This window comes from Empidonax traillii, unplaced genomic scaffold, assembly GCF_003031625.1.
Source record: "Empidonax traillii isolate 1590-97213 ecotype Southwest subspecies unplaced genomic scaffold, ASM303162v1 scaffold227:size730986, whole genome shotgun sequence".
In the NCBI taxonomy this organism is placed as follows: Eukaryota; Metazoa; Chordata; class Aves; order Passeriformes; family Tyrannidae; genus Empidonax; species Empidonax traillii.
The window spans coordinates 11,960-36,018 of NW_020955420.1; the positions used below are offsets into that span (position 1 = coordinate 11,960).

The 24,059-nt window shown below is 39.4% G+C and overlaps 1 protein-coding gene across 2 annotated transcripts in view; it reads right to left on the reverse strand.

Annotated features, from left to right (window-relative positions):
• Nucleotides 1–8,854: 8,854 nt before the first annotated feature.
• Nucleotides 8,855–24,059, reverse strand: part of ITGB1 (integrin subunit beta 1) — a 44,297-nt gene continuing 29,092 nt past the window's right edge. Inside the window, exons 12-17 of one of the 2 annotated variants that reach the window (XM_027887993.1) lie at nucleotides 22,176–22,414; nucleotides 20,491–20,713; nucleotides 19,455–19,687; nucleotides 17,308–17,474; nucleotides 16,473–16,553; nucleotides 8,855–10,085 (exon numbers count right to left, since the gene is read on the reverse strand). In XM_027887993.1, the coding sequence (XP_027743794.1) occupies nucleotides 16,479–16,553; nucleotides 17,308–17,474; nucleotides 19,455–19,687; nucleotides 20,491–20,713; nucleotides 22,176–22,414 (937 nt within the window). In that variant the 3' untranslated portion in view covers nucleotides 8,855–10,085; nucleotides 16,473–16,478. The remainder of the gene's footprint in view (nucleotides 10,086–16,472; nucleotides 16,554–17,307; nucleotides 17,475–19,454; nucleotides 19,688–20,490; nucleotides 20,714–22,175; nucleotides 22,415–24,059) is intronic. The other variant, XM_027887994.1, reaches the window with a different exon arrangement.

Here is a 24,059-nt window from a genome sequence, read left to right on the forward strand (position 1 = left end):
CTAGTGGGTGTAGAATGCCAGGAAGGCCAGAATGATCGATGGCAAAAAAAAATAGGAAGGAGGCAAAAGAGAGAGAAAAGATGGGAGATGAAGGACAGGGAGATTACGTGTGTCAAGGAGCAGCAGGAGTAGGATTTTCCACAAGGGAAGGACATCTGGGAGACAACAGTGGCAGCATGAAAGTCAAGGGCAGTAACTTCATTGGCAAGGACACAATCCCACAGTAGCTGGGCAAGGCAAACAGAGCTGGTCAGGTTATGGTAATTAGGGTCATCAAACAATCCAGAACACAAGGCAAGACCAAAATGCTGAGACATAATCTGAAGTCAAGTCAGCATGTCAGGGGCAGAATCAGGACTGGTGACAGGAACCAGGTTCAGCCAACAGCCCAGTGACTGTCGGGCAGAAACATAATGACAAGGCAACTCCAAAGTCAAGCCAGGAAAAACACTCAGCAGGTCAAGATCAGTGAGGCCACGGCCCATAACATAGCCCAGGCAAGGGCCCCTATCCGAGGAGAAGAGACCCTCCTCTCATCACTGATTGTGGAACAGCACTTTTCTCAGCAGCCTCCCCAGGCTGCCGAGCTGCATCATTCCAGAGCTGGCTGTGACCTCAGGCAGCTCAGCCCCTGGGAGGGGCAACAGGCTGCACTCAGAGCCCAGGGAATTCACTGCATTTAATGACTGACGGTGGACTCTGCTGCAGTTAATGAGAATTTTGTGATGGGCTTAATTAGGGTCAGGAACTCACCCCCAGGCCCATGTCTGACCATAATTCCTTCTTGCTATTGCAATGTGTAAGATGAGAAAATAAGATGTTATGATTTAGAGGCTGGAATGAGAATCACAGCTACGTTGTGACACAAATGAGATGATGATCTGTGTTTTGAAGGGTTTAAATATAAAATACAACACATTCAGGAGGGAAGGGTTGGCAAGATAATAGAAATGTTATTGTTTTCCATTCCCTGTGCACTTTTTAATTTTGGTATTTTTGAAATGTGAGCTTTCTTTTCAAGGCTTAGAAATTTCTTTTAAACATTACTCGCAGTATAGGCTGATAATTTATCATTGATGAAGTAAACTTTAAGCTCAAGATCCGTCTGCCAGGATTCAATTTTTAAAGAAAAATATAAACGTAGTTTTCTAACTAGAGGAGCTAAAAACCAGTGAAAGCTTCTTGCAGCTTTGGAATGAAATCTGAAAGACCTGCAGGAAACGCTGCTTCTGGCAGGCAGCCAAGCAGGCAGCACAAATGGTAACACACAGCTGCAGTCTGATGCCTTATTATTTATTCATGTTGTCCACAGAGTAGAATCATGGAAACATTCATGTCTTCCAGGCGTAAGAGTACAGGACTGCCTTTTTATAAACACGGAAATTATTTTTAGCAAATTTTAATGTTTAGAATTCCTTTGCTTGAGATGTGAAGAGAATAAAGAAGTTGAAGGGAATATCTCTTTTCATGTAAAGGTCTGACATGGGGAATGATATTTTAGCTTAACTGAGTGCTACTTGAGCATTTTAAAAGCAAATTCATTTTAAAATACTGATAACATAGGAGAATATTAGCTGAAGATGCATAAAAATATACTTCTGATCTATGTCTCCAGTACTAGATTGTCACTATAAATGGAAAATGTTATGAAAGGTATACATTTCAGCAGGTAAGAATTACTTGCTCTTATTCTTTAATCAGTACAGAGTGTGTTAAAAACCTGCATTGTGTCTTTGTCATAGTACATAATGGTTTATAGAATTGTTTTATTCTTCAATTTAAATATTTTAAAATCAACTTTGAGTAATTACTGTGTCTAATGTTTAGTATACTGTATTTATTATGAGAATGCAAGGGCAACTTTTCAACAAATAAACATTCAGTGTTACATTACAAGAGCCTGTAAAACTTTGAATTGAGTAATATATCTGTCATTTCCTATAGGGAAGAAAGGATATGAGCCGAAAAGAATTTTAACTGCAAGTCTGGAAGCAAAATGGAAAGACCTGCAGCAAGGGGAGACTTTTGTAGCAGATTTGCTAAGTGTACATAGGCCAGAGGGTGAGACCCTGTATGTACATTTTTCTGTATTTACAGTCAGTAAAAATTCTGGCTTTAGTAGAGTCCTAGGATGGATGCCTAAAGTATCTCTCTTTTTTTTTTCTTTTTTCTTTTTTTTTTTTTTTTTAAACTGAAAATACACATTTGTGTTTGATTTGGAATATGTTAGATGAAACGTGAACAAATACTCTAAACTGACCTGTGCACTATAAAAGACATTTAGCCTATCAAGATAGGAAAAAAACTCAGGGGATTGTAAATTCTTTTTTGATAGTTACCATTTTGGTATAAAGACAGGCTATAAATTATGAGAATCTATATGTGGAAATTATTTAAACTTTGAAAGATTTTCCAAGAGCAGGAAAAACTTGGTTCAGAAAAGGTTTTTGTACTGATTCCTGTCAGATTTTTTGGTTTTATTAAACTCTAATGGAACTGATGGGATGTTTTCATCAAGGAATGGAGTCCAGTAAAACTCTGTTATTTAATGGTGTACTCCAACCACAAATGCATGATACTTGCCCACAGCCAGGGAGGGCTCAGTGCTCTGGATCCTGTGTGGCTGAAGGTGCCAGTAAAACAATTGACATAAAATTTCATTTTTAATATTTCCTATTTGCTGACTGTAGATAATACTTTGACAGTGTTTTCTGTTTTGCTTTTCACTCTTTTTTCTAGTAATCCCTGGTTATTCAGTAAGTTTTATCGATTGTTACTGAGCATTAAACTGATGTCTATATCTTATTTCCTGAGTAGGCAACAGATAGTTCAGAGACTGTCACTGAATATGTGCAGATAACAATTGATTTTTAGCATTTCCCTTGGTTTAAATGTCTGAATATGGCTTTCTAAGGGGACAGCAGTGGGTGTTTATCTCCACTTTAGCAAGGCTTTTGTCACTGTTTCCCATAACATCATTGTAGACATGGTGATGAAGAGTATATTAGATAAGTGGACAGTGAGGTGCACTGAAAACTGGCTGAATGCCTGGGCTGAGAGGCTGTGGCTGGTGGCACAACATCGAGTTGGAGGCCAGTCACTAGTGGTGCATCCCAGGTTTGACACTGGGCCCTTTACAAACATCCTCTATAATGCTGTGGATTTTTTCAATCTATTTTTAAACAGCTATTTATTATTTTGAAGACTTTCTTCACATCCCCTGGACGTTTCTGCAATGGTTCTTAATGGAAAGCATTGTTGAAAGGCTTTGGAAATCCAGTTGGATGAAGTGATCTCTTTGCATGTCAGATTTGTGACATGTGACTTCCCTCTTTCATGTGCCCCCTTATAATTTCTACCAGATAGTGGTGGAAACATCTGGGTAACTTTTTTGTATTTTTTTTTAACTCCTCAGAAAAACCTCCCAAAAGTTGTATGTTAGCCATTTTCCGTTCATATGGCAATGAGATCTGGCACTCAGCCTTGAGTTCCTTAAGCCTTCTTAAATGATTAACATTGGCTTTTGGCAGTTTGCTGCAATTCCTTCACTGATTCCTCTCCAGAATATTTTGTTGACACTTTATTTTGAATAATATCTCTAGTATTTGCCCTCTGATGGGGAATATATCAGCAAAGAATGAGTTTACATATTCTTTCTTATTCCAACTGTCCTTTCTAATCTCAGTGTCAGGCTTCTTCTTCCAGTGTATTTATTAGTTTTTGTGCCTTCTATGAGGCACTAAATCCTCTTTAGCATCCTTTTAATGTTTAAATTTCTGTTCTTTTTTATATTCTTCATTTAAATGCAATTCAGCTTTTTCAAGGACATCTTCTTACTTTGATCAAATAGTTTTGCTGTCTGCTTAATCCATCCTTCTTCTATCTGTGTGATCTTTCTAAAGTCATCTTAGAACAGGTTCTCTGGTGCCCAAGAATAATTCGGGGGCTCCATCCAAACATAGCTGTAGCTACCCCCTTGAGTCAATTTTTTTACATTTTCCCATTTTGCAATTTGGCATTAATGTAGTAGATGATTTGACTTTTATCAGTCTTGCAATGATAACATCCTATTGTCATTTTTTAGAGTTTCTCATCTTTTTCTGACTTTCTTATTATTATACTGATATTGGGCTATGTCAGCACCCCCATTAAAAAAACCCAGGAATTCTACCCCTTACCCCATCTTACTTCTCAGACTACCACTTGTTTAGCAGAACGAATGCATTTGATCTGAGTTACCGGTTTTTGATGCCTCTTTTTTTCACATGGCACTCCGAAGTAGGCCTCGATTCTGAGCCTGTGCTTCTTATTCATCAAAAACCATGACTGTGTGACTGATTACTCTCAGGGTCGTGCTTTGGTTAGGAAATATTTCTAGAACAAAAACTATGACACTTCAGGTACAGATTTATGTTTCATTTTATTTAACTTGTCTCTGGCCCATGCTAAAATAAAAGGTAAATAAAACCATAGATAAGGGAAAAGTAGTTCATTAATTTTATTTTTACATTAATTACTTCATTTTATGAAATGCAATGGTTTGATTAATCTACATTGACTGTTCTGTATTGCTGTAATGGCGTTTTTGAGGGAATACAAACATTTCTCTTCCATGTGCTGTACCTCAGTTTTCACTTTCTAGAGTTGTTCTGTTAATTTTTTCTGAGATATACAGCAAGACCATCTGCTTTTTATAGAACTTATGATGAACTCATCAGGAAAGGAGAAATTTGATTGCTGAAGCAGAAGAAAATTTGAAGAGCTTGCAAAACGTTGAGAATGTGACAACAAGCCTTTAATCACATATTCATTGGTAATTGCAAAGCGAGTAACTTTGTAAAAGGATATGAAAGCCAACATGTAGCTGGAGGAGGGCAGGGGACCCAAGGAAAGCAGCCGGGTTTCCCTTTCTTTCTCCTGTGCTCTGGCTCCTCCCTCCCCTCCCTTCCCTGTGCTCTGCTTCCCTCCCTCCAGGCATTCTCCTGATCCCGCCAGTTCATTCAGTGCTCTGAAATTTTGCTCCTCGACAATTCACCCCGTTACCAGCACTGGCCAACACACCCAGCTCCAGCCTCTCCTTTGCTGTACCACGTCCTTAGCAAGCAAAGGAGAAAAGCAGGCTGTGGTCAACAGATGAATCAGAGGCTGACCCACAACACTTGTGTATGTGAGGGACAACCCATGTTTCCATTTGCAGGCTCACTCTTCTTTAGCTGGTGATTAATATCTTAAGAAGATGCAGCTTGGAACTTTTAAATAGCAAGAAAAAGTATCACATATGTAAAGGAATATTCAGTAGTTCGCAGTGCAAGACATTGATAACAGAAGTCTTGCTCCTTAAATAATTTAAAGGTGAGATCATATTTTAAGTGAATGTTGATGCTTCAGCAATCCAGACCCTGTGTGTAAAATGAGGCACAGAACCAAGAGCTGGAAAATCCACAAAGCAAAGAATCTACAATACAATACCTTTAAACCTCTTATGGACAAAAATACTTATATTTTGTGTAATGCACTATTAAAGCAAGGTGAGACAGTTCATATTGCTATCCTATGAAAAACACAACTATTTCTGATCATTTTCCACTGACAGCATATTTGACTTATTTTTCTGTATTTTAGAAGCTAGTTTGTATGCTGATCTGTATGAAACTCATCAGTTTACTTCTAATATGTTCTTTTTAAAAAAATACCTTAAAAATTCGTCTAAAATTAATGCTCAATCCAAATATTCTCAAGTTATTTAAAATTACGCCCTAGTGTGTTTTTTCCTAGCTGCAATTTATCATTTATTGAGATGGAGTTAATATATTTATTATCATTAATGAACATTCATTAATGAATGCTGGAATTACTTTACAGCAATCTGTGTTCTAGTACTTACATTCACAGTTGCTTATAAATATTTTCTTTCTACTAGATAAATGCTTTGGCAGCAATTCTGATTTTTCAGGAAGAAAACCAGAAGTGCTTGGAAAACATCCTCTAAATATTAAAATTTTTCATCTAGGATATACTTTTTCATGATTTCTACTTGATCAATATTTTCCTTAGATAAAAGCTTCCCCTTTATTTCCTATTCACATTCTGTGCTTCTCTGAGAATGAATTTGTGTTTGTTATGGAAAAGAAAACATGGTCATATTGTAGACCAGTGCAATTATGCAGAAATGGAAAAAAATCATCATCCCAAGGGATCATATATTTATCAGTTGAGACTTCCTCATATGTAGGTGCTCAAGACTCTGCTAGGATTAGTTTTCAAGCAGCCGAGAGATAGTTTAAGGAGGAGGCTCAACACACTGTGGTAAAGTTGGTTCAGGGATGTTACTTAATAAACCACACGATTACAGAGTTATTTTCTTTAGCTGACTTGTATTTTTGTCATTATAGTTTCAATTCAGGATAAGAAACCTTGTTTATTAATAACTGCCATAAAGCAATTCTAGACAGGAGTTGGAAAAATGGATGGATTAAGGATAGTTAGACTATGGTTACCTTAACTGTAATTCTGGGATCTTATATCTGCCTTGCCTGGGATCAGAGTCTCTTGAGTCGATGCACTGTTGATATTTACTGTAAGAGTTCACTGCTTCACCAACTGGCAGAATTCAGGGTAAGTAGCTGAGGTCAGTATTCACAAGCCAAGAAGGATTCACAACTACTTCTGGCTTCCAGCATTTAAAATTTATCATATTTGAACTGCACCTTCTCTCTTAGCTGGAACGTTTAATCTCACTTTAATGCAAATCCTACAATCTGTGACACTTACAGTATCTTGAATCTGATCCTGTAGGATGGCAGCTGTTCTTTCTCATTTAATCAACTGTTCACTTGGAGATATTAAGCAGCTCCCATCGGGCTGGAAGAGGCTACTGGAAACCCAGTTCAGACAAGGATTTAAAAAAGCTCTCCTTAATGGGCCACTTAAATTCAAAACCTTCAGCATCTTTGTGAAAAAGCCATCTACCAATCCACAAAGCATTTTGAAACTAGACTAGTTAAGGAAACTGCAGAACATGTAACTTAAGAGTGGACACAACCAGGTTAATGCTTATGTAATTAAATATTTGCTTAATTTAGGAGGACTGGTAATGCTGTATAGGGGTCATAAAGGGTTCCTAAAGGTCAGCTTCTTGTGGGACTTGAATTCTGGACAGTTCAGGATTCCAGTGTTCTCCGCCGTCTGGGAAAGATGGAAAGGTAAAAAGACAGATCTGAAGGGGACTTTGATACAGTCCAAACCAGAAATTTGAGATTAATATTTGCAGAATGTTGGCAAAGCTACAGCCATAAAGGTCAGAAATTATCTGTTCTGTTCAAGCTGTTTTGTCTCAGTTTTCATGGCTAAAAAATAAAAATGTGTTAAAAGAAATTTCTGCATATTTTCTTATGGAGCTACTGAAAATCCTCAGTATTGTTGGGGAAGTGACTGAAGCACTAGAAAGGAAGGTTAGTATTCATATGTCCAAAATAAAATTTAATCCGTTGTGGAGACAGTCAAGTTGCAGTTCTGTAAAGTCAGCGTGAAGAGGAACAGACAACATGAGCTGTACATACAGCTGCAGCTCCCACTGGCACCTCATCTTGTGCCAGGTTAGATGGTATTCTCAGGTTGCTTTGGTTCCCTGAGGTGGAAAGGCAATACAGGAAAGGGCATTTATGATGTAAGAACCAACCCAGAGGAACACATGGCACAGCTCCTTCCCATCTCTGAGTTTGCTCTCATTTGCACCACCCATCAGAAAATGTACCTGTTGCCAAACGCAGGAGGCCAAAGGCAGCACAAACTGCAGCAGCTCTGTGTCCCCAGCTCCATCCTGCAGTGAGCTGAGGGGTGTATTCCCAGCGAGCCTGCGCAGGCAGGTGCAGCCTCACGTACTCAGAACATCCATGCACACACAGTGCACCACAGACAGAGCACAGTGCTCGGGGAAACAGGGACAGGACCAAGGGCCTCCTCCCTGTCACCCTTCCCACTGCCCAGGAGGAAGGCCCATCGCTGGGAAGTGCAGCCATCCCTGCAGTGCCCATCCCTTCCGTGGCTGGGTTGGCACACTCAGCCTGTCCAGCAGCTGCCCCTGAGTCTGTGCTCTCTCCCACTGCTCCCACCCGTGCCTGCCCTGCTCCAGTGGCTGCTGCAAACCTGCCCCTTGCACACCCCACTGTGTGGGGTCTACCTTGTATCAAACCCTTGGATCCTCTTATCTCCAGTTGCTTCTCTCATAGATACATGGGCACAGACAGATGGACACACACACGGAGCCCAACCTCTCCCTCGATCCCTGCTCCCGCTTCATGGAAACCCTCACATGGGTGTTAACAGGGATGTTCAGAACAGATCCCCATAGTGTCTCAGGATAAACTGAAGTACCAACAGTTAAAAAGGCCCCAAGGAATCATACAGATCCCAGGAATATACTTTAGGAATGTATTTAATTACAAAGTTGCTTTGATAATCTACCTAGAACATAATACTCTTAAAAAAAAAAAAAAAAAAACCACCACTTTATTTTCCTACAAAATGCATCGATTTTTCTCATTTGTCACATGTTGTGAAGGAGTATTAACCGAAGAGCCCATTTGCTGGAGCAGTTATTAAACTACAAAACTTCTTTAGCACACACACAAATGAACACCAAGGGCTTTACATCCACAGCCCCTGCACGTAACACGGTGCTGACCCGGCCTTTGGGCATTTATACAACTGCTCATGTTTGTTACCCAAAATCCTTTCAACTTAACTCTTCTCAGGACACATTTGGCATTATTACAATGCCTGTTACCTCTTGTGAAGACAAAATTCTCAGTTTTTTTGAGTAGTATCAACTTCTACAGGATAAAGAGACGAGATCCAAGTATTTTAAGGTACTTTTATTTAATAAATAACTTCAGTAATAGCACTGTAAAAAGTGAACATCTGTTAACAGAAAAAGGCACTTAAAACAAGAATATGACTATGATGCAGTTTGAATGGTCAGAGGCAAATGTACATGGCACATGTCAAGAATGATGTGTGACTCGTCACATGACAAACTATGCAATCTTAGCTACAGGGTAAAGGCAAATTTACAGCTAAGACTGCTAAAAAAAAAAAGGAAAATAAGCTTGTGTCGATACAAAAATATTACAAAAAGAATCGCAACCAAATACATTAAAAATGTTAGAAGGGTGACAAAGCACCAGGCTTTCAAAGAAAACATTACAGAATAAAGACACAGCATCACGTAAGGCCCTTAGGTGATCTGAGGATGTCTCGGTAAGGTTCTTCATGATACTGCCACCCAGGGCTTGAATTTACAAAATAAAACTAAGCAAGTTACCAGTCAGCAACTTTTTCAGTAATGGCACGTGTTTTAAAGCTATTTTTGTCCTCCTTAACATTCTTCTCAAACACTTTCATTTTAACCATAACCTGGCAATAAGCAACTTCAGAAACAAAGATAAGTAGCACACACTTTTCAGTCTTTTACTTTGCCCACTTCCAGCTTATTCAACTTACCATATACTTAATCACACATCTAGCAATTCGAAGACCAATTACCCACCAGCTCCATGCTACATGAGTTTAATTACATCTGCAAACTCAAGCCCTGATTTCCCTGTAAAGCTAAAAAATTTAATACTAAATGGCTAGGCAGAGCCCTCATGCTGATTGCTTTAATCCCTTCCCTCCCTGTCATTTCGTGTAGTATCGTGCCCTGCAGAAGATCTGGATTCACAGCACGGGAATGGGAAAGGTCAGAAAGGCACCATGTGACCTGGGCTGTCTAGGCTACACAGTCTCAAGTTTTTGTTTTTTTTTTTTTGTCCAACCTCTGGCACCAATTACTTTTACTTGCAAAAAAAAATAAAATAAAATTAAAAGTAAAAAATTACATATGGTACATTTTCACACAGGAAAACAAACCTATATGTAATGAATTAGTAAAATCACCGCAGTTTGCCCTAAATCTATCTTACTGTGACTACAAAAATTGCTATGCTGCATACAGTGTTGTGAAGTCATACAAGCAGTGTTCATTTTCCCTCATACTTAGGATTGACCACAGTTGTCACTGCACTCTTGTAAATAGGATTTTCACCCTAGAAAAAGAAAAAAAATACTCATATTAACATTTAAAGAGATGAAAAAAGCAACATGTTTGCAAGAGGCATAACAATTAGCTTAAGAAATTCCCCCAAATTAATGTTTCATTTGTACACACAAACAGCTCAAGTCAAACTAGTTTTCCCTCCAACAACTTGAGCCAGGGCATGCGCAGCTGATCAATAAAGCAAAGGGTTAGAATGGTCCTGTTTTGTTTGCACCACACACTTCCCTGGAGGCAGCTGAACCTCAGTGCTCATCCCAGGGCTGAGCCATCACCCAGGGCTCTGCAGCCCAGGGCATTGTTTTTTAAGGAAGCATAGAATTGTAAACAACATTGTTTGACACCGAGACTGACCACAGACCACACTCTGCTACAAAAAGCATTTAAATAATTTATCTTGCATTATAATTTAATTCTAGAAACAAAGCGGAAAGACTTTTTTTCCTAATACACAGTCATTATTTATACTGAACATTCAGTACTTGCCATTCTCATTTTATTCCTACAGGTCCCCCTCACCCCCCATATGGGCAAAATGCGCAGATAAAACAAAGAAACTTCTGTACTGGTGCAGATGCTCTAATAAAAACATTACTTCTACTGACACGAGACAAGCCTACAGAACAACTGCTTACGTCTCTCTTGCTGAGATTTAAAAACCTCTAAATTAAGCTTATTTTAAGCTTCCTTTGTTCCCAGGTTTCCTTCTATCTCAGTAAATCTTACTCCATTTATGACATCCTTGTACACCTCAGACGAACAGACTGAACAGAAAATTAACAGATAAATCTTTGCAGGAGAAAGGGCTACTGTGAGGTACAGCCTGGAGCTGCAGTGCTGAGCTCTTATCACAGCCTGAATGTCAACCTAAATGAATGTTGTTTGCCAGCATGAAGCTCTTCTGTGCATACACAAATAATTCCTGAGAAAATTCAGCACAGTGCAGTTGTCAGCTGGAGTGCTGTTGCGGCCAGGGCTGTATCTGGCCTTCCTCAGCAGTAAGGGAATCTCTCTCCCTTTAAGGTTCCCCCCCAGTCTGAGACAGCCTATATAACCATATTAATGCAACTCTATTAAGTTACATACCATTCAAAATATTTCAGGTTAAACCAATTTTTCCTACAGTCAATTAAAGGACACACAAACACCAGGCGTCTACTTTTCAGGGTCATAAGCCTGGAAAATCAACTAGGAATACCACAGAACGAGCCAGAAGTGACAAGGCAAGCAAGTCACTAACTCGGTGTGAAATTTTCATATCACAGTTCCTGGGAAATTTGCTGCCTTCTATTTGCAAGACCTGGTCAAGTTAACTGGGCTACCCCAGCAACCGTAGCTGCTGCTGAGGAGAACCATGTAGCTGGTGTTGTGTTCCTTTCACAGGAAAAGGGTATTTCTCCTCAAAGCCAGCTTCTCTGACATGCAAAAACCAAGGAGGTATATCCAGTCCTGCTTAGACCCCAGAGACTCATCCAGACAGAACCTGGAGTGCTGGACAATGGAAGTCAAGGTTCTCTATTCACTCTTCCCAAGATCTGAGTCAATGCCACCTGGACAGAGATGAAGGAGGAACTGGGTGTCTAGTACTGGCTGTACTTCACAAATACAGTGTAACAGCAAAAGACTCTTCTTCCTTCGAGCAGCTCACAGGCAAATGCTGCCTTGATTAAAAGTATATCAGCTACTGATCTGGAAATGGATGGGGAGTTATGTTTGGTTGTTTTTTTTAAATTATAAATCATGGAAATAGTGTGATGTGATTAGTTCTCAGATAGACTAATTAATCTATGCAAAATTACGACCTACCCCAATATTTTCAGTAAAAAGCTTTGCAAGAGTATAATGTAAATGAAACTGGAAAAACATGCAGGGATGAAGGATTTAATCTGTAACTGAAGTATCTCATTATGTCTCGAAGTTGTTGACAATGTACATTGTTTATTTCCTTGACAAGTTTTAATGGAGAATTCTTAAAAATATAAATATAAATCAATAAAGTTTATGATGCAGAGAAAGTCTTTGAGCTTAATAGGCTGTGTCATATGCAGACTAGAAGTTATTGTACAGCTCTTCCACGGCAAAGCATTATGTAATACTTGCTATACTGTGCTTTTAACCTTCAACATTTTACAAAACAGACTACACTCAGCACAAAAAGGAAGGTATATGCTTACACTTTCTAGTTTGTAAAAGAGAGAGAACTTCTATCAGACAGTGCAGGAATGGGTCTAAAGGTCAGGACTAAAACTTAGAACTTTGCTAGGTGCTATTCACACAACTAATTTGAGCATAGAATCAGGCTTAAAATATAATTTGCATAATAAGGTTGTAAATTTTTTACTATAATAATTTTGAATTTGAAATTCACTTGCTCTTTATTTAGCATAAGCCCTATTTACAAGAATACTGAAACACTGTCCTGCCTTCCCTTGTACTTGTGCTTCTCAGACACACACAGAAGGATTCAGGTCACTGAATAACGCACTTGACTAAGTGTCTCCCTATGTCAGGTGAGTGTCTCGGTTCCCATTACAAATAATGGAGATTTAGTCAATATTCACAACTATTCAGCCTGACACTTGATCAGCGAAATGGCTCTTGAGGCTCTACTGCCCTTAACCACAACACAGGCACCTGATGGATCTGCAATTCCTTCCCTGCTCTCTTCTGTTAGACAGCAACAGCCCTTCTGTTAGACAGCTGTTCCAGCCATACTCCATCACCCTGCCTTGGGCCTGGCTTGGCAGGGTCTTCTGCAGACAGTTCATCATTAAAATAAATATCCATTAATCCAGCACGACGCACACCTCGCTTAGGGCCCCTCACAGCTGGCACAGGGTGTAAACTTTCAAAGATTAGCAAGCATTCCAATTTTTTAACTGGTCACTAAAACAAACTTGCTTTCTTACACAAATACTAGTGGTTTTAAATAAACCCCTTTTCTTTATGCCACCGCAGAGAACACACCGGCTGAAGCATGCAAAGTTAGGGAAAACACATTTACCACGTGCCCCTGTAACTGAGACCTCCATGCACACTTAAACCAAAATTAGAATCAAGAAACAATAACTATATACAAGATTGAGTGACGTACGTTAAAATAAAGATGGAGGTACTTTTAAAAAGTACTTTCAGCCAAGAATAAAGAGCTATGTTCTTGCAACAGCATTCACTTTCAAACAGAATGGGCTGCTCAGAGGACAACAGTTCAGTTCAGTGCTGCATAAAGACGAGCCCATTATGTAGGATGTTTGAGTCATCCTCTTTTTCCTTTTTCTCCAGGGACTTACTGTTTCAACTCTCGCTCAGGTCACCCTCACAACGGGTTTAAGACCTAAGTCACTGCAAGAAGCTGGACTCTGGAGTATTTAAACTCATCCACACGCATTGTTTAAGAGCTGGTTCTGACCACTTCCAGCTCCCACTGACACCCAGCGCTATTGGCAGGAATACAGGGCCGGCCCGCCCGGACACGCGGGGGCTCCAGGGAAAGAGGAGAGGCCCAGGTCAGGGGCCGGGAAGCCGCCAGAGGGCGCCCCGCCCCGCTCCGGCCCTTCCCGGGATGGAGCCGGGAGGGAACAGCGGGAAAAGCCCTGACGGCACCGCCGCCCTTACTCTGTCCACATCCCCTCTCTGCGCTGGGTTACTAAATAGCCCACCAGCTGTCATTACAGCTACATCTCTAGTGGTCCTGACTTGTAAAAAAGGGAAAAGAATAAATAAAGGCAACAATAAATGGTTTAATATAGTTTCTATCTACCTTTGGTGCCACAAATCAGGATCAATTGAATACAGTAATTGATATGAAAGCAATTGAAAACATGGTATCTCTGTTCCCACACTCAGCATATGTCCATCACTGAACAGCAAGGTAAGTTACAGACATATGATCTAAGTTAGGAGAACATGTCCCTCTGATTTTCAGGGCCTTGAATTGTTTGTGGGTTTTTATTCTTATCAGTAGCTGCTAAAATTACTAGCCAAATTACGACAGATTTAGTGTCTCATATAAATTAATTTATCACCTATGAAGTGCAACATGACTGAATGTGGAGTCCGTCTCAAGATGCTTAGCAATGCACAAGCTATCCCTAAGCAGGAGTGGTAATGGCATTCACTACAAATAGCAGGTTTGGGTTTTAAATTTGTGATGAGGCTTTTCAGTCCAGAAGGAATTCATCTTCTCCTAGACTTGTTCCAAGCATGATTGCACCAAAGCTTTCATGGCTGCTTGGGGTAGAACACGGGCAAACATGGTTCGACCCAGCTGCCTCAAGCATCAGCCCCAAGGATGCTTGGTGACATCCTTCACAACATCAGGGACCAGCACCAGGGACGTATTTGGGTACCGGCTCCATGACAAGCTCCACAGTGCTGGAGTTCCCCAGAGCCCCAGCTCGTGTGTGTATGACAGGTGTGGGAGCAGTGAAGGGTCACACAACCTGCATAGAGCTAATTTAATTGTATACACACACACAGCAGGGAACCTACTACGGTGTAATTTTCTTGTAACAGAATTTCAGGTGACTTTCTTGTCTTGGTGATACAAGGCAATGCTTCAGCTAAATGAAAAGCTATGGCAATAATCTAAAACCACTAGAAAATCTTAGCTATAGGGAAAAGGAGGACTTCCTTTTATATCCTGTGGGTCACTTGTTCTGCCAATATTGACCTCCTCCTTTCTGGAGTCGATAAATCTAAACCCACCTCCCTCTCTCCCCAGAGTTCTGATATTTCTATGATACCAAAAATTATAAAGTCATGTTTAAACAAACCCACACTCTTTCATACTTTTCATCCTCATATCCGAGTGAAACAAAAAGGCACCTCTCCATTTACACAAGAGGAAAGCTTTCTGCAGGAAATACGTTTTGAGGAGAACTGGCAGTACTAAGGACGTTACATCCTGAGGAGTCACAGAGTAGAGAATAAGAGCATGGAAATTACACACCATATGGTTTGTTAGATGCTTGTCCTGCATGCAACAGAAACTACACAGTTAAGTGAACAGCAGAAGAGCAGGTAACAGAGACTTAACCAGATGGAGTATGTGAGGTGTTAGAAAGGACCAACAACTCAATATCCTCCCCAGAAAAATGGACTCCAGGAAGAAAAATGAAAAGGATTGAATGTGGTCGATGTAGCAAATAAAATGAACATTTTTACAATCCATTTTGGACACACTGGAAAGTGAAACAAATGCAAAGAGGAAAGGGAAGGGCTCAGAATGCTACACTAAGTACTTCTTGTCACAATTCCTGCTTTCTCCCCTCATTTTTTCCTTTACAAAATCTTTTGAGTGCAAAGGGAGACAGCAGATAGTATAAATTTAGAGATAGAGATCACCCCTTCCACTGGCTTCTGAAGAAAATCTATGGATATTTAAGGGATGTGCTGCCTTTCCACCTTCTTCATTCCCCTTCCTCTAATCTGATCTCTGTATTACTTATCTCTCAGTATTCTTCTGACACCCCTTCCCTATCTCATCCTCCCTTTCTCTCTCCTTCCTGAGCAACTGGGGATCCCAGGGAAGGAGAAGAACACCTAGAGCACTCAAGGAAGTGAAACCTTGAAGTCTACAGAAGGTACCTACTCATTGCTTCTGCTTTACTGATTTGCTCTCCTGGATTCTGTTTTTCCTGCTGTGTTGGGTGTGAAGAGAACTGAACTCAGCGTTTCCAAACAGAAATGAGGTGCTCAGGTAGAGTTTAGGAGGGACTTAAGAAAACAAGTGGAAAATGCATCTAGAGGAGACAAGAACATTTCCTCCTCTCCTGTCCATCCTCAAGCTGGCTGGGCTATAAGGACTGTGATATTGCCTGTTTCAATAGAAATAAGGACCAAAAAAGTAAGATGCATATTTAATTATAAAATTAGTAGAGTATATGCATTTCACAATTAATAAGACAAAGCGGTTTACAAAAAAGGAAAAATCTGTAAGGCTACTCTGAATGTTCCCAGAGTCATTTTAATAAAAACAGTGATATTTACAGGCTGGGATATTTTAGGAGTATCTAGTCTATCTTAGCAAATATATCAAATTAAAGCAAACTGACTGCTGATTTGAGGAAACAGAAGACAAAGCCCGCCCCTCTGTCTCTCCACAATCTAAGATTTATTCACACACTTAGTAAAAAAATAAAATAAAAATAATAACTTGTAAAATAGTTTAAGCCAGTACTGGTAACATTAGTAAGTAAGTAATCTAGCTCTCAAAACTGGTTAAAAAATTTCAAGCTGCATTCTTGAAAACCCCACACTCAAAGCAGTAGTAGATAAACTGAGCAAGACAAACTGTGATTAACTGACTGTGACACAGTGAGTTTGAAGTGACATGCAAAGGGGGAAAAAAGGAAAGAAAATGAAAGGAGATACAAACTGAGATTTAGAGACCAGCTTTACGTCCATAGTTTGGATTCTTGAAATTGTTAATAGGGCTCTTGTATATTGGATTTTCTTGCTGAAGTAAAAGAAATGGTCAATATCGAATAATTCAACAAGAGAAAAAAAAAGTAACATTCTCAACTATCACTGAAAAAAATCATGCTATATATATACAGAAAGGTGTTAGTAATTTTGTTTTACCCAGAACAGCATTAATTAATTTTCTTAAATAAACCCAAAAGGCCTCCTTGGACATTTTCTTAAGTATTCTCTTATCAAGCACATGTGGGTGTTGCCTTCTACAGAACTGTAGCGAAGGGGTTCTTGATTAGAAGATTCCTAACATTTCCCAGAGAGAGGAACCTGTAGCCTGTGAAAGCCTACAGACCATAGGCTTGCTTTTCTTGCACACTTCTCTGCTGACAAAGCATTGGGAAGATTTCAACAAACCAGTACCAGTCACAATTTTGTGACTTTTATTGAAGCCTCCCAATGAGTATTTACTCATTCAACCCTGTATGATTATTTACAAGATCTCCTCAATGAACACAAAAGCTTCTTCTTTGTTTTATACAGAAGCGACTCATCTTTCTAATAAACATTTCAAAAATACATTGTTATGTGTGGTAGAACTGTGAAGCTGAACTATGCTGTCACATTTTCTCTCTGAAATGTTATTCAAACCCAAGTTACTACTCCCTTTTCTAACTTGAGAAGTCCTTCTCTAAAAGGGTTGATTATAATCTGAAACACTTATGCCACGTGAACAAAAACCTTCTATTCTTCTCTGCTACTGCAGCTTTTACACACAGAGAAGCCTCTTGACTTACCGTATCCCACTTGGCATTCATCTTCTCCTTCTCAAATTTAGCAAACTCTCTTCTGTCATGAATGATCATTAGTAGTTTCCAAATCAATAATAATGCAAGTCCAATAAGAACAATTCCAGCAACTACACCAGCTACAATGGGAATGATGTCAGGACCGCTGGGGCACTCTAGGGAATAAGGCAAGGGAAACACGGTTTTACAGAATGGTTAAGGTAGTGCATATCCAGATGCTTTTAACATTTGATTTTGTACTGAAGTCAGTATTTTGAATATCAGGTATGCCAGTACTACTTCCCTTTCAAGTAACAGAATTTTTGGAATATGTACATGCTGTAACATTCCAGCGTATTTTTATCCTTGTAATTTGTGCTTGGTTTTAGCAATAGAGCAACTCCTGTCCTGATGATAAAGTCAATATACTGCTAAACCCTTAAGCTATTGATTTACAATATTAAGAGCAAAATAACTGGCAATGGTATTTTAAACATACAAGTCAAAGGTGGTGCAGGAGGGATAAACCAGCTGGAGTACAAACACAGACTGGCAAAACAGGCCCCATGTACTCTGTCACAGCGTTACAGAGAAAGAGTGCTCCCCATTTTACCTCAGATGGCTGTAAGTGGTTAGTATATAGAGATAAGCAATAACTTTGCTTCTGAGACAGATTTTCATTTTTTAAGGGTATTTCCTCTTCTAGGGAACTGATCTCTGCTGAAATCAAGTTTTAAAAAAAGGCACATATTCTTTGGATAAAAATATCATGTACTTCCAAAAAAAGTGAATTGTGTGCTTGAAAAGAGTAATACAGATGCAAAGAGATTTATGGTGACTGACACAGAAATAATAATCCTCCGAATAAAAACCCAACTCTACTATTAATGTAAAATCACAAACTGAAGAAAGACTTTTGCAGAGATCAATGCACAGAGTGAAGGAGTCAGAAGCAAGTAAATGCAACTCCTGTGCAGTCAATAGAACAAAGCTTCCTCCCCCACTGCAGACTCCTTATCTTTGTAGCAAGGGTGAGGGAAGGGGGAAGGGTCATGACAGGAATTCCTTGGGAAGCAGTAAGACACAAGTGTCTGCTGAATACAGCTCTACTGGCCAGAGCTGGTTCCTTCAGCGCTTGTATGGCACAGAATTAAGGTGCCTCCTTTTGCATGATGGGCTTGATTCACCTCTGAGCTCAGGCAACAGAAGTTTATACATGAAGAAAAGGTCAGGCCCCAGAAATGCAGGACGTGTTTCACTTGCCCTAGGAGACAGGGCTCAAGGTTCTCCTCTAGACTGTGGACTACTTTTGTAGAGAATTATAAACATTCTGAATTGTATTTATGTCTAAGAGCCACTGGTCTGTATTAAGTGACGATCACCCAAATGATCAATTCTGAAAATTCCTTGAGTGGAATACAGCACTAAACGTTTAAGGTGTGCATTTTATATCAGGCTTATAAACATCAGGAGACCACACACTGCTAAAGTACAAACCCAGAAATTCTGCACTATCCAGTAATTCAGACTAACAATGGTCTTGGTAAATAAATGGTAAATTACTGATTGAGCTATAAAATTGTTCTCGCTTTTTTGTATCAGAAGACGGAACTTTTAAGGATTAACTAAGCAAAAGGCTTTAAGGATCTATTATTGAAGGTACCTCAGTTAAGTAAAAGCAAAGGCTGCTAGTACCGAATTGTTCAAGCCATTTGCAGCATAGTACACAATTTTATGTACAGTGGTCCCAAATTATTAAGAAAAGGAAAAGAAAAAAAGCAACAAAACCTCAAAGACGCAATTGTTTATAACTTGTAGCACAAACCCAGTAAAAAAATTGTGAAAATTTATTTAACTAGGAGTTGCTACAGGACAGGTAAAGTAAGCCTGCAAAGTACACCAAGTGGAAATAGGCAATGTTTTAATTTTTGATTTTAAAAAACAGAACCTGTTTCTGCCACCCTAAAGGTGTGAAAAATCTAGATCTAGAGAGACCTTAGTTTTTCTAAAGCCCTTCAAACATCCACAGCTGCCATTCAGGGAACAGGTACCTATTTCTGAATGCACCAACTCACCCACATCAACCAAAGCTACTTCATAACACACAACCGAGCCAATTAACAACAAAGGGAGAACAGGCAACGTCCTGCTCGTACCTGGGGTCTCCACCACGTGGACATTGGCTTCACCATTCGAGTTGACAGAATATGTGAAGTAGAACCAGCAGTCATCAACATCCTTCTCTTTGCAGTGGGACAACGGATCGGGCTGTCCGGGCTGCGGCAACTTATCCCGGCTTTCTACCAGCGTCATATTGAAGTGCATACATTCCTGGGAACAGGTGTCCTTCTTTTCCCCCTTTTCAAAAGCTCTGCACTGAACGCAGTCCCTGTGGAGTTACAAACCAGCAGCAATGCTTTTTAATGAGCTCAGGACAAATTTCTAGCGTTTAATTTAAAGAAACGTACAGGAGAAAACATGGGGAAAAGAAACCCAAGAGAAAAAAACACCCTTTTGCCATAAAGGTCAGGAAAAAATAAAGTAAGACACTGCTTTTTAGCAGTCAGAACACTTATGTACCTTGGGCTTAACAAAAGCCCTTTAATAAATTCCTCTTTCCCTGGATGACCCACAAACTTCAAAGGCAGAAAAAACCCCAAACTTTTTCAACACCTCTACCTGGAAAATGAATACTCTCAGAGAAGGCAGTGTAGGAACAGGATATTGACAGTGAAACAGTATCTGAGACAGTTTTGCAGGTTAAAAAGAACAAACTGAGTGACAAGCTTTACAGTGGAGTATCACTCTGAATAACTCATTGAAAAAAGCAGAGTGAACAGGATTTTTATACTAAAAAGACTAAGTTTTTTTCTCAGCACAAATTTAGCTGCACAGGAATCAGCTCAGCCACTAAACCCAAACTTATTTCAAAGTTTTTGTGCAGAAAATGTTTGGTTTCTAAAAATCTGGATTTCTGAAGGAAGGGATGCAAATTTCACTGGCCCACACAGGTCTAGGTTCAGTTTTTGACTGTCAGGTTACTCTGTTTCAACAGTATTTCAGAATAAAAGTTTCAAGCAAAAAGCTCAGCTGAAGTTTTAACTATCAAAGGGTTTGTTTTAAAAATCCTCACATATAAGTACCCCAAACTCAAATGCACAGAAACTGGGACTTGGTGTTCTAGGTACGTACTTGTGTTCTGCACAGACACCGAGGCAAGTCTGACACATTTCACATGTGGGGCCTTGGAATTTGGGATCTGTACAATTGCAGGTGCCACATTCACAGGTTCCTCTTCCATTGCAAATCTGCCCATTAGATGCCATACATGGTGTAGTATCCAGGGAACAATCGCAGGCACTGCCAGTGAAGTTGGGGAAACACTCGCACACTCTGCATTTGCAGATACCATTTCCTGTGCATTGCAAAGATATTTCAGTGAAATCAAGTGTAATATAAAACATAAAGTTTGTGACAGTAAGAAATAAATCTCAGGGCAGATAAAAGGAAAAGAAATCCTGATGGAGAGACAATGAAAAATCTAAAGGATTAAGAGGCACAAAATAAATTTTAGCTCTTTGAAAAACTACTTACATGTAGGCATTTCTCCTCTTTTCCCATTCTCCTACATTTAAATTTCCTTTCATGAACAAAATAACAAGGCTAGGGAAATCTAATCAGCAACAGTATGGTGTGATGACCATATCCCCTGGGTGGAGAGCATTGCAGCACTGCTTCAGTTCACAACTTTGTGTGTGTACAGATAAACTGATCACTCCTGTCTTCGTATCTATCACTAAACAAACATATAAAGCAAGACCTAAAAAGATGGGGAATGCACTGAGACTTCAGAACACAGAAGAATGAACCACCTTTGGTTCCACAGGTCGCCACCATTCAGCTGCTGTACTTCTGACCTCACACATCCAACCAAACTTCATGCTCCTTACATTCCCTACACAGGAAACAAGATCACCTTTCTGTGTGATCCAGAAAGGTGATCTGGATGACATGAGAAGTTTTATGGCCACACCACTCCTTCTGCATTGACAATAAAGTATTTCAGTCAATACTTACCTGCCACCGTATATTTTGGAACACCACTGCTCCCATCCTTTGTGGAGCTGGTAAGCAGTAGTGTATTCTGAGCAAGATTAGGTATCTCATTACTCAGTTAAAACTTAGTGGCTTCACTGTTCTATTTTTGTATCACAGACAAAACTGAGGTAGTAGTTACAGTCCAAGATACTTCCATGTATAAAGCAATCTAAGGAAGTTATAGGACAAAGATATACGCAGCAAAATAACTTAGATACCGGCTGCTGAATGATTTTTTAAAATTGCTTTTGATTTCAGGAATTACCTGGTATCAAAGTCTTGCTTCAAGTGCTTAAGGTGTTTTTCTGAATCTTGCACATTCTAATCTTCAAATACCTTTCAGAATAGTCTCAAGTATCTCACTGGTGTCCTGTCAAGCACCGAAGTCAAGCACTCACTATTACAAGTAAGCTGAGGTCATTCTCTCTTTCTATTGACACAGTGGTTATACTGAGCCAGAATAACACTATAATCTAAGAACAGTTGCCTCAGCTTTCTTTACTACAATACCTGAAGGTAATTCTGTAAAAAACAGCAGAAGTGAAGTTCACTTCACATACTTCTTGGAGCTGTGATTCAAGAAAGGTGAAATGTGTATTAAAATGACGTATGTTCAGAGGGCTGTTTTATTTAGAGATGTTTGCCATCACTAAACCTGTGGATACTCTCATGTCTGTTATCAAGTGGTTATGATCTTTAAGCTATCTCTACTGGGTAGAGGTGACAGACTTGTATAGTGCTGACCAGCTTTGCCTGCAGAAAACCGAAGGATTTCTCACCTCCACAAATTAAACCATTGGATCGATCACAGTTGAAGTTGTCACATTCACAGTATTTGCCAGAATACACTTCATTGGTGTTTTCTCTCTTCTTGCATACGCATTGTCCACAAATGCATTCCCCATTGTTACTGCATATTTCTGTACTGTTCTCTCTCCTGCAGTAAGCATCCATATCCTCACTATTTACTTCATCTGTACTACATTCACATAGTCTTCCAATACGTCCTTCATTACATCTGCAAGGTAAAAACATGACTGAAATTTTAACCTCAATTAAAACTCTGCAAAAATTGCACAGAGAACAGGAGCAAAAGTGAATCCTCTCCAGGGATGTTCCAAATTAAATTTCAAATGAGACTTCCAACTGACATCTACGAACCCATTCTTGAAGGAGCAAACTGGACTAAATTGCTCTTACGCAGATTATCTCATCTGATATTCCAGGTGAGAAAGTACCTTAAACTAAATTATCACATAATCACTGCTAATGCCTCTCATGTGATAGAATAGTAATTATTTTTAGGTGACAGCGACTGTTCACTGTAGCTGCTGTCATATTTCAGTGAAAAGATCTCCTATGAACAGCAATTAAACAGATGATCTTCAGAGCTGCTGAACCGAGATCCTCGTGGATCACTTCTCATTAACAAGGTTAAAATGTCGATGAACAAATGGAAGTTGCTCTCCTTCCTACCAGTGACTGCCAGACTGTTATAGGGTGTCCATCAGAGTCAACAGTTCACTGGAAAACTGCTACTGTTACAAAAGCAAAAGGCTGTGCTTACCCAAAGGTCTGTTCTTGCCCATGTGAAACCACGGGGACACCAGAGACAGTGACACCAAGCATAAGAAGCCTTTCTATACAAAGATGGGAAAATCTGTTCTCCTTATTTAAAAGGAACATCAAAAACTGACTGCAAAATGAGGCAATGGACCATAATACTGTACACGAAATGGCTTTTTCCTCAACTTACAGAACACTAAGCAGTTAGGGGGCCACACCTTGGTCTTTCAAAAACCCTATTAACTACCAATGCTTCACCAGGCAGATGGGAGTCCATCTCCCACCAAAAATCCTCTAAGAGTGAAGGCAGTACCTTCTGCTTTGTTTTCATTAAGTCATATATTAAACCCTGGAGAATGACGATTCTTTTATTTCAATCACAGTTCACTGAGCAGGAACCAAAACTGTTTTCCAAAGTCATAGATCTTATTCTCCCAGAGAAGATCTTATTCCATTCTTCTCTTACCATTCTCATCTCGTGGGTTTCCAAGAACCAGTTTTCATTTTTGTTGTGGATTTCTTGGGGGAGAAAATAAGGATCAAACCTTTTTGACTTCCTAGGTTGATTGTCAACCACTCTCCATTGAAACTCTAAGATGTTGCACTGCTTTCATTTGTGTGTTAACTCCAGAAAATTGAACAGAACTTTACTTAATTTTCAAATATGTAATAAGGAATACATTTGTAATCCAATCCCTGTGGTGAGCAATAATGGACCTTTCAGAGGCATAAGTACACAAAAAATTATTTATATTCTGAAAGTTTTATAGATATATGCAATTAGAAGAAACATTAAAACAAGAATCCAAAGGTTAGAAACAAAGCAGGGAGAAGACACAAACCAAAAGGTGTTTTTTTTATGAGGTGTTGCTCTTTCCTGCTATGAAATAAACAGTGTTAATCTTGGTAGGAGCTCCTACCAAAAAACTAGAAAGCCTTTGAATTTCTCAAAATTAAGAAACATCACACTGGAAGCATATAATTACATCACTATGAATACTTGCAAAAACATCACATTTTTGTTCCATAAATCCATAACGTTGCCATATTACCTGGACTTCAAAACTAAATAAAGAAACAAAAAAAGCAATAAGACC